The sequence below is a fragment of the Python bivittatus genome, unplaced genomic scaffold, assembly GCF_059951505.1.
Source record: "Python bivittatus isolate LINGU-HERP-01145 unplaced genomic scaffold, Pbiv_v1 ctg000590_np1212, whole genome shotgun sequence".
Classification (NCBI taxonomy): domain Eukaryota; kingdom Metazoa; phylum Chordata; class Lepidosauria; order Squamata; family Pythonidae; genus Python; species Python bivittatus.
The window spans coordinates 13,708,671-13,720,708 of record NW_028277086.1 but is presented as its reverse complement, the minus strand read 5'-3'; the positions used below and the strand labels follow the sequence as shown (position 1 = coordinate 13,720,708).

At 37.2% G+C, this 12,038-nt stretch overlaps 1 protein-coding gene across 2 annotated transcripts in view; it reads right to left on the bottom strand.

Moving 5' to 3' along the window:
• TAF2 (TATA-box binding protein associated factor 2) overlaps positions 1-12,038 on the bottom strand; it is a 64,514-nt gene that overhangs the window by 49,868 nt on the left and 2,608 nt on the right. Inside the window, exons 3-7 of one of the 2 annotated variants that reach the window (XM_007431582.4) lie at positions 10,646-10,806; positions 8,929-9,047; positions 8,372-8,513; positions 5,188-5,419; positions 4,477-4,661 (exon numbers count right to left, since the gene is read on the bottom strand). In XM_007431582.4, the coding sequence (XP_007431644.1) occupies positions 4,477-4,661; positions 5,188-5,419; positions 8,372-8,513; positions 8,929-9,047; positions 10,646-10,806 (839 nt within the window). The other variant, XM_088149017.1, reaches the window with a different exon arrangement.

The following is a 12,038-nucleotide window of genomic DNA, read 5'->3' as shown; positions in this document are numbered from 1 at the left end:
TCACTATACTGCAATTAAGCCTTGACATTAAAAAAAATCACTCCTTTTAAATATTTATTCTTTTTCTTTAAAGACTGCCAAAATAGAGTACTAGACTACCAAAGGTAACCAACAGAAAGGAACCATACAATATTAAAACAATTAATGAACAGAATTAAAACTAAACCAAAACTAAAAGAAAAAGACCCCCCCAACATTTAAACACCCTACCAGAACATAACAAATTGCAGTATTAAACGTCTAACATGTTTATATGTTAAACACGCAGAAATTACTAGTTTACAAAATATTCCTTATAATACTATATTATCATATACAAGACATTTTGAAACATTATGTAATAATACCCCTGCATTATTGTAAACTATAATGAAATCTATCCAAAGAAGAACATATTGCTTCATTTTTTGATTAGTTGAAAATATTGCTTTTTCTAGAACAGATACATTTTTTTTTTTTTTTATCTGCGCTCAGTCGTTACCGACTCTGCAGTGACTGCTTGGACGAGTCCTTGCAGTTTTCAAGGCAAGGTGTTTTGGAAGTGGTTTGCCAGAGCCTACAGATTTCCAAAAGCCAACCCTTAATATCTGGAATGATATCGCTTTTTCAATCTCTCACTGTAATTCTTTTTGCCACTCCCCATCCATAATTCCTCAAAGACAGATTCCAGAGTTTGGGGATATACTTCAGCATCACATTAATATCTTTATCATTTAAGGATTTCCCCATGAATCTACTTATATATACTGAAATACTATTCCAAAAGAGTACCAACAGTACACAAGACCAAATCATATGAGTCAACGAACCTTCCATTTTTTATACCTCCCCTCAAACAAAATCTGATGTCCACCCTTTCAAAGACATTCTTTGGGGAGTCCAATAAACCTGAAATACAACTTTTGAATTAATCAAATTCAACAATCTTCAGTATTAAATCAGCTTAATAATTTGACAATAAAATAGAAACACAACTACCGTATTTTTCCATCAATAAGATGCCCCCATGTACAAGACGACCCCCACTTTTCCAACCCAAAATTAAGAAATCAATATTTTAAAGATAGTGCAGAACACATTTTTATTTAGTAATTAGGTAACATTGACCTGATACACTCGGTGGGAGGAGGTCCAAACCGTCTCTCTTCAGCTCTATTTCCATGCTCTTTTGCATAACTGATTATATTCAGTCACGAGTGAAACTGCCGATAGCTTGTCTCTGCAAACAGACTTCCTCCAATTGGTCTGTTCAGCATCAGCTGACGTCAGTTACATAAGGCTCAAGATTGGAGGAAGTCTGTTTGCAGAGACAGTATGGGCAGTTTCACTCGTGATTGGAGGCTTGTGATTGGAGGAAGCCTGTTTGCAGAGACAAGCTATTTCACTCATGATTGGAGGCTAGCAATAGGAGGAAGCCTGTTTGCAGAGACAAAGTATGGGCAGTTTTGCAACTGCGCGGTTCTCTCCTCGGCTTACTTCCTTGAATAAGACGCCCTTCAATTTTTAGCATAAGGATTTTAGAAAAAAGTATCGTCTTATAGTCGGAAAAATACGGTACTTAATATTGTCCTACCTAGTTTTGCTATTCTGATCCAAGGTCACCTATCAGTGTCTCCTACAGTAAATGTTATATATTGAAGTTTTATACCAAACGTTTCCTTCTTAATCTTTCATTGATAATACTGACATTTGTTTATTGGATTACAACTGTATTTACAGTGGTACCTCTACTTACGAACGCCCCTACTTACGAAATTTTCGAGATATGATCAGCTCTGGCCCCCAAAATTTACCTCTACTTACGAATTTGCCTCGACTTATGAGCCATTTTCCACCTGTTCCACGTGGTCCGCAGCCATTTTTCCGCCCGTGCCACGTGGTCCGCGGCCATTTTTCCGCCTGTGCCACATGGTCTGCAGCCATTTTTCCGCCCGTTCCACGTGGTCTGTGGCCATTTTCTGCCCATGCCACGTGGTCCACGGCCATTTCCCCGCCCATTCCACATGGTCCACGGCCATTTTCCGCCCGTTCCACGTGGTCCGCAGCCGTTTTCCCGCCCGTTCCACGTGGTCCGTGGCCATTTCCCGCCCGTTCCACGTGGCCCGCTGCCATTTCCCACCCGTTCCACGTGGCCCGCTGCCATTTTCCCGCCCGTTCCACGTGGTCCGCGGCCATTTTTTCCGCCCTGCCGCGTGGTCAGCGGCCGTTTTTCCGTCCCTGACGCGTGGTCTGCGGACACCGGAACGGATTAACGGTAATTACATTGAACCTTATGGGAAAATTTACTTCGACTTGCGACCAACTCGACTTGCGATCAGAGTCATGGAACGGATTAAGTTCGTAAGTAGAGGTACCACTGTATTTTGCAAAAGTAGAAGCTACTATGAATGCAAACAGTGGCCTATTTCTGAGCAGGCATGCATACAACTGCACGACTCCCGTTAATCATGGAACAGAGTAAACTCTATCAATGGTTTTTACCCTGTTGGCTCTTTATACTTCAGCTACATCAGTCCAGTATCTTAGAAATAAGAACTGATGTTCCTCTGAACTGAAGAACATAAAAACAGCTATTTCAATATTTCTCTTACAAAGACAGTAACTATCACCAAACTGCTTTGTTTCATCACACATGCACAAATACATTTCTGCTTTTTTGAACAGAAAATCAGGTATAAAGTCTGCTTCAAAAATTGTAAGAGCCTTTCAAAGTAGGGTTAACATTTACAAACTCTACTTTAGCCTTTTAATAGCATCCTTCACTCCTTGCTATGATTCATAATTTGTAGCTACAGAATTGAAATTTGAAGCCATCAACACAGACAACATCCTATGTTTTTAAACCTGGCTCCATAGACCTAGATAAGTCAATTTGAAAATAAGATTGACAATGACACTTAAATGGTTAGTGCTTTTGTTATTTGTTATTTTGTTATTTAAATTTTTACTCATCAGTACACTACAGTTTCACCATACAATGCTAATCAAGAATAAGCCATAATGGTCTAGTCCACATATAACACTAAACAGTGGGTTCATGCCACAATAGTAAAAAACCCCAAACTCTATAACTCAGCATAAAGTATGAACTGAACATGTTTGGTATCATCAATCCTAACCTAGAACAAATACAAAGCCATTCACTCCACAGATTAATTTTGGACACTGCTAAATCTGAAATCTAACCCTATCGATAGTCCTATCTATCTATCTATCTATCTATCTATCTATCTATCTATCTATCTATGAAGATACCTTTGCCCAATGGGTTTTTTTTAAAATTATACCCAATTAGACTGATCCAGACTCAAGAGAGACATAAAGAGAGACCCTGGACCAAGTGGTTTCTTTATCTCTCCCTATAAGGGTTGGGGAGATGTTTTATTTTGTAAAAACAAAGATATAAAAGTGATGTGTGAGTGCTTCCTATATTCCATTCTATTGCTATCTCTATACTATTACTATGATAATTACTATTACAACTACTATGCTATTACTATTCAATTACTATTCCTATGACAATATTTATACTATAGTCTATCAATTACTATTACTATTACCTATTAATCTATTACAATTACCTATATATTATCATCCATACTATTACTAGTATGCATCAACGCTTGTTTCTCAAGCCTGTTCTGTCTGAAGTCCCTTCTCTCTCTGAGATTTCTTCTTCTTTTTCTGTTAATGGCCAGCATGTAGAGCTCTTGCACCTTTTTCTTTATGTTGTGCTTTGTCTTGCTATAGTTCCTTTTCTGTCTTTTGGACCATCCACTCCTTCTGACGGAAAAATGCCTTGGCTGCTGTACTCTGTTGCTGGTGGCTGCAGAGCTCCAAAACACATCTCCTCCATTCTCCTCTCATCTCCCCCCCACACCTGTGTCAAGGTTGCAGCTTAACTGGCAACTCTGCTGTGCTGACACTGGGGAGAAGGCTCAGATGGGAGGGAAAGAAAGCAGCACAGGCGCCTGCAATTTTGTTTCAGCAGCCTGCTCTTCCGCACTAACCCAAAAATGATTTTGATTAAAACCTTTCTTTACTGTATATGCAGTGATGTATAGTTGATATCCAGGTATTTCTTACAAAAACTTATTTATTTACATATTGCTGCTGGGAATGACCCAACCCCCAGATCTCTTCTAGGATGGGCCCTGGAGCATTCTCTTTCTGCTAGACTGTGGGGGCAGGTAGAATCTATCTGAAGAAGGCAGTTCCAGAGGTAACAAGTGCCCAAACAGGACTTTATAGGTAATCAGCAGCACCTTGAACTGGACCCAGAAACCTACTGGCAACCAACACATCTCTTATAAAGCTGATGTTATTTTGCTGAACTGACTAATACTGACCAGCAAGCAAGCAGCTGCATTCTGTGTCAATTGCAGTTTCCAAGTCATCTTCAAGGACAGCTCCACTTAAAACAAACCATGGTCGTTTAATTTTTGTTTAGACAGAACAGTTACAATAAATACTAACCTAAAAATGCTCATAGAAGCATAAGCAGCTACTTCAACATAGGCTTCATCCACAAAAACTGTTTTGAAGCAGGAGTAAGGGTAACGACAGGTAAGTATCTCTTCATAGAATTCAAATACTTCATGGAGATATGACGTAGTATGTTTGAGCAGGGGGAGAAGTTGGGGTAAGCAGAAATGGGTGACCTAAATAATAAAAAAAACGTAACATGTAATTGAATAATTAGATTATAATAACAGCAACAACAGGAATAACTCTTAACTCAGATGTTACCAGCAATTTTTGGTATACACTACTGAATATAATATTAGAACACTTTAGAAATCCAGGAAAAGGACGTTAAAGAGAGCCTTCAAGAAATGGTCTCAAACGATGGAAAATAAGTTGTATGTAGTAAAAAGCAGCATTAAACTAAAACTGGGAAATGATATGGAATCAGATATATGAAAAATAATGAAATTTTACAAAGCAAAAACAGAAAAGCACAAAAGCTAGAACCTGATATCAATTTATTTTGCCTCTTTATCCAACTCTAGCCTTGAAAATTAAGGATAGACAACAATATGTATCCTAATAAGAAATATAATTATCTTAAAATTTGTATATGGTTAATATAACAAAAGTGGTATCTCAATCACATTACCAAAACTTCACACTAACACAAATCTAGTTCAATATTAAGAGTCATATAACATCATCCAAGAGCATTACCTCATGCATGTATGGGTCAACAAGAATTTCAAATGGTCCAATAGCCAAAGAGATGTTAGACGCAGCAGTAGGTATTGCCAACATATAATGGAAAGTCTTTTTTCTCATATCATGAGTATACACAGTTTCCACTAAATCACCGTTTGAGACTGCCACCATTGTGGCATCAACTGTATATTCCAGTTTCCACGTGCAGAGTTCTGAATACGAATCAACACAAGGAAACCAGAACCTAGAGAGAAAGTTAAGAAAACAGAAAAAATTACTCTTTCCACAATAAAGAGATGCCACAGTTACATTAGTAGATGGGGGAAATCATCAAAGTCCACTGCTAGGTAATAGCTTTATTTGGACCAACAAAAATCTTAAAAACTTGCACCCAGCAATGGATTTTGTATTTCTTTTCCTAATGTTAGGCTAATCTCCTAAAATACTGTGAAACATCATTTTGGCTCTTAAGTTTACCCAAAGTACATAACTGTATTAACAATCATTGTATAGGCAGCTATAAATCTCTGGTCCTAACTTAAATCCTGGCCCCTTACTACATTGTATCCATAAGCAAAAAATACAGTGGTACCTCGGGATACGAACTTAATCCGTTCCGTGACTCTGGGCATATCCCGGGTTGGTCGTAACCCGATGCAAATTTCCCCATAGGATTCAATGTAAATCCAGTTAATCCGTTCCACCCTCCAAATTTGGTTGCACCCCGAAGCAAATTTTCCCATAAGGTTCAATGTAATTACCGTTAATCCGTTCTGGCGTCCTTGGACCACGCGTCAGGGGCGGGAAAATGGCTGGGTGCCGCGCGGCGGGGCGGGAAAATGGCTGGGCGCCGCGCGGCGCAGCAGGAAAACGGCCGGACGCCGCGCAGCACGGCGGGAAAATGGCCGTGGACCACGTGTCAGGGGTGGAAAAATGGCTGCGGACCATGTGTCAGGGGCGGAAAAATGGCTGCGGACCACATGTCAGGGCGGAAAAATGACCGTACCCTGAGGCGGAGTTCGCACATCGAGGTAAATTTTTGCGGCCGGAACTGGTCGTAACCCGAAAAGTTCGTTAGTAGAGGCGTTCGTATCCCAAGGTACCACTGTACAAGAACTACTTGCCTCAAGAACTACTACAAATCTGCCTTTTTTTGACTGAGTTCCTGATAAGGCTTCAACTATGAATTGTACTGGCTTTCTTTATAGATCACAATAAATCTATTAAGAAGGTAAAATATATAACACTGTACAATGTTTTTTGATCAGAAGCAGTAAGAACTATCCATTTAGAAATATCTATGGATAAAAGCTTTTAAAAATCAGGATGCAGTCCTACAGTACTAAAACTTGGACCACCCTAGGATTTCTATTAAATTTCTATTTCATGATAACGTTTCAGGAATCTGTACTGCAAAGAACATTTGTAATATATTTTTGATTCAAGATATGCCACTGATCATAATAGCCTAGCAAGAAACACAGCACATTTTCAGTAAGTCATATTGAATGAATGTGCATACAATAATCTGAGGAAAATATCTTATTTGCACCTTAAACCAATGACTTGTCTGCCATCAAAATGAGAACCCCCCCCCACATATCTTTATTACTCCCTATACTGAAAGACATCTCCCATTCAGGTAAATAATATGCTAGTCCCACGTGTGTGATCTGTGGATTTCAACATTCTGAAAATTTATTTTTTTAAAAAAAATTATATATATAAATCATTATATATGTACATGATTTAAAAATTCTATCTTTTAATACAGAATTTCAATACTATATTTTTATTTTTATAAATTTTAATAAATTAAAAAAATTATTAAATTTTAATACTATATCGGTTTTATCTGAACTAGTAGACAAACAATAGATTTAAGGCAATATTGAACATTTACTGTAAGAAACAGAATTACTATATCACTGGTTTTGAATTTTTAAGCGCTTCTTAAAATGTAAGCACTTCAAATGTAATTTTTTGTATATCAGTATAAACAAACTAAGAACTCTCCACATTAGTATACAAGAATAGCAACCAACTCAACGGAGAGCCAACAAAAATGGAGGGAGTATACTGAAATACTATACAGTAGAGATGTCAACATCCAAGATACTTTAGAACAGTGTTTTTTAAACTTGGCAACTTTAAGATGTGTGGACTTCAACTCCAAGAATTTCCCAGCCAGGTACCACAACCAGCCTAAGAACTGAGAATGAAGATATCAAAGTGGTGGATAGCTTCTGCCTTTAGCAACAATTGTCAACAGCAAAGGAATAAATAAGCAAGAAATATGCCATGGACTAGGACTTGATAGAGCAGCCATGAAGGCCTTGGAAAAGTTATTTAAATGCTATGATACCACAAAGATCAGAAACATGCAAGTCATGGAATTCCTTGTAACACTCTATGGAAGTGAAAGTTGGACTTTGAAGAAGCAGGATAGGAAGAATATTGATGCTGTTGAACTTTGGTGTTGGAGAAGACTCCTGAGAATACCGTGGACAACCAATAAACCAATGGATCATCGAACAAATTAACCCAGAGTTCTCACTTGAGGCACAAATGACTAAGCTCAAATTATCCTACTTTGGACACATTAGGTGAAGCATTAGCTGTCTGGAGAAGGCTCTAATGCTGGGAAAGGTGGAAGGAAAGAGGAGAAGAGAATGACCAACAGCAAGGTGGATAGTTACAGTGACAATGAGTACACTGTTGGAAGACCTGAAAGTCCAGGTTAGGGACAGACTGTCATGGAGTAAATCTATCTATCTACGTGGTTCCTAAGAGTTGACCACAACCTGATGGCACATAATCGACTGGTATAGGAAAAAAGAAAATAAATTTATTTAGTTATGTACAAAAGAACTACACAATGCTATCTACCTTTGTTTTGAAAAATTGCAGTAGACAGTATATTGTAGGGGAGATGGGCGGGAGAGAAATCCAATAAATAAATAAATAAAAATAAATAAAAATAAAAATAAATAAAAATAAAAATGAAATGAAATGAAATAAAAATTCCCGATCAATATATTCATGGCTATTTTTTTTCTCATGACTTAGAAATCCTAAAATACTCTGAAATAACTGTGAAGAAAAACGGGCTAACTCTTTCAGCACTTTCCAACACATATGACAGAGACGAATGCACACACCAGTTACTAGGAAAACAAGGTTGCACAAATCTCACCTTGTAGAATTTTGATAACCACAAGAGAAAACATGAGCACCTCTTTCTGCCAAGCTGCCTTCCACATTAGGTACCACAAAATGAAGGCCTCCTTTCGGCTGATCCAAAGAAAAGTTGATGTGTACCTTTAGCACTTTTAGTTCTGTAGCAACACAAAACAAACATCTACTTTAAAATGTATATATTCATCCTTGCTTTCAAGAGAATTCTGCACTGCATTTATAATATTAATGCACTTGGAAAGAGAAAATTAGGAAGCTGAAAGTAGTGTAGGAATCCTAACAAAATCCTAAATCTCTATTTTAAAACGTGTTGCTTAAGAATATGAAACCAGAAACATTTCTCTTGATGCTGTCTTTCCTGTATACTAGCCTACAATGCTCGAAAGAAAATTGAGTGGCCCACCCATTCCACAGTTCCTCAAAACTCAAAAGTGATTATGGAATGGCGCTGATCCGCTCCCAATATGGAGTCAACAGGTGTCATGTATATCAACTGGATTTCAAAGATATAATAGCATCTTTATTTCACAAATCAGTGGGATCTTTATACTGTACCATCCACATGTTTCCAAAGCTCTGAGGGCACCTTAATACACAGCTCTCCATTTCCAGCATCTGGATCCACAGCACTGACCGCAGCAGCGTAAGCATTGGAAAAGTAGTTGAGATTTCGCCTGCAACATTAATGGATCTATTATTTCAAGTTTCGACACAAAGGTAATTCACATTCTGGAATCGGCTCCTCCCCAACGTAAGAAAACCAAAGAAACCCTCAAGCAATTACTGTATTTCTAAAACAACATGCTCTGCAATAGCTCTTCTACCCACCCGGAAAAGCCATTCGCTAACCACAGAACGTCTGAAGTAAGCGTTTTAAGAAAATCATCCACTAACCATGAGAAAATTATCCCATCGTATATATTCTCATAATATGGATTCAGCACGAGGAGCAAGGCCTGCCTCGTGCAAAACGATTTTAGGGGCTACGATGTAGGCTTCTGTAGGTTGCAAAACAGGCCTATATGTAACCCTTATATAAAGTTAGGTTGAACGTTCAGGGCAAAATAAAACCTTGGATCCAGACTGTGGAGACTGCCACTATCAATAGGACCAGAAAAACAAATCAGTATAATTGCCACTAAATTGCCAAAACAGCTTTTTTTGCTACTCCACATGGGGCAAAACAATTTTCCAAATGACTACAGACTGCCTATACAACTGACTTCTTCTGTTTTATATTGTGTATGTTGTACATGCAGAGTTTTTCGGCACATAAAATTCTGAATTACAAATCAATGGACGTTGAGAGTTAAGAATTAACTTCCCAGTAAGTCACCACAATGAATCCTGTTCATTATGGCTAACTTATCTAAATAAGTAAAGCTAACTGCCCAGAGTTGTCTGTAGTGAGATGGGTGGTAACAAATTTGAAATATTAATGAATGAATTAATGAATAAAATCCTGTTGCATTCTAACAATTGTGGTTTCACACTCAGTTGAGTTCTCTGGCTTTACACTATGTTACTAATATTCTTTTAAATTCTGCATTATTTTTGATATTTTTTGCTTTAGTTTTTTGTTGTTTCTTTTCATCTTGCCTTTTTTCCCTCAATAAAAAACGAACTGTCACTCTCAGCAGCCTCATACACTATGAGGGATATTGAGAACTGTAGTTCTGTAATATCTGGAGGGTAAAAGATTCCTCATCCTTAATTTGGTTATCATTATTAAACAAAACAGGATTTAGAAAAGCTTATTTTGGTTAGGCAGAAATTAATAACAATAAATGTACCAAAATTGGAGAATCCTATTTAAAATTCTCTATAATGTTTAATATTTCTACTATAACATGCCTTGAACCATATGCCCATAATCACTAAACAGTCCAATAAATGCTTTCTATACCTATGCCTGTAATTCTTTCAATTACCATTCCCTAACCATAACAGTAACAATTCTTAATTTGTTTCTTTGTCCTAACACTGTTTTATCTGTACATTTTTTAGCAAATAATGAATTGCAATAATGAACACCATTACCAAAAAGTAACACAGATCTTGAATTCAATTTTAATGAATTCAGTGAGGCTAATTTCAACTTACCTGAAGTACAATACAGGAACTTTCTGTCTGTAATTATCATTATAGAACTGCATTCCAAAACATTTCGTATTTAGAAGGAATCTGGGGTCCTGAAATCCAATCTATATTCTGCTATGAAAATCACTGATAATGACTACAAGTACATTTGCCAGCATGGCCTGTTACTCACTGTTTGGACTCATGGTGACAAACTTCCAGTGTTGGATCATTATATATAAAAGCTGCTTCCAGATCATTGACTCTTACTCTATATATCCTGCACTGCTTACTGTTCAGCTTAATTCTATTCAGGTTTGCAACTGTAGGAAATATTGTCAGCTCCACATAGCCCTACAATTAAAAAAAAATGTCAGAAATTCATATACTTCATATAATAAGTACACGTTTTAAGCTCATAAAGCTTATACTCAAAACAATTTGCTTTTTATAAAACAAAAATGTGCACAAATGATTCTGTATAAGGAACAGTTGGTTTGGGCTGATCTGAACCTGAACAAAACTTATGTGTTTTGGTGTGATATGCAATGCTGGGACATCTGCAGCTGAGGCGAAACTGGGGAGGGAGGATGAGAAGATACTTGGAAAATTGAGGCCAGGTAGAGAGGCAAGATGGTATTTCAGCCTTGCCCCCACTTGCTCTGAATGTTCACTCTGGCATCCCTCTGGATTTTGTTTCACAGCTAAAACTCAGAACAATCAAACTCTTCTGTTTCCTTTCCTTCGTGCCATAGCTGATCCAAACTGTTGGCAGAACTTCTAGTATGCAATGGTTTGTTTGAGGGTCAAAACATATTTTCTCTTTCACACAGACCCTCATTTATAGTATGGAAAAGAGTTCCCTTCTCTATCATCTGAATTAACTTCTGCTTTCCCGCTGATATTTCTAATATTACTTTCTAGAGTTGCACTCTCCTTCTCAGAAATGAAACAATAACATTTGAACTGCAATACACTTTTTGATCAGTGAAAAGAATTCCAATACAGAGATTCAGGCCCATATATTATTTCATAAATCTCATTCTTAAATGGAAAAGCATATACTACTTCTCTTTTCAATTAACTTGCAAAATTAGTTTAGCTCACAAAAATGCATTAGTGCAGAAATATTCAAACTATGATCTGGACTCTTGCTTTTAAAAAACAAAAATCAAACACAGAATACATAGTGCAAATAGACAGTGTCAAACGAAATCTTTTTCCTTCATATCTTCTCTCTGAGGAAGATGTTCTAAACAAGTTCAATTGGCTAAGCAGAGATCTGAAACTAGATCTTGTAGATCTAATCCACTACTATCAGCAGCTATTGGAGACTACAGTACATAAGAACTTCTTTATACCATATCAGACTACAACTTAGTTCATATATTGTGCTGAATCCTGTAATATTTTATTTATTTAAAAAGATTTGTATGGCTGCCCATCTTAGAACACAACTCTGGGCAACTCACAAACACAATAACACCACAAAAATGTTAACACTCATTGTATTACGACAAACCAATGGGGTTTGTAAACTACAGTTTATAGGTTAGCATGATTTCTGAACTCAGCCAACTGTGATT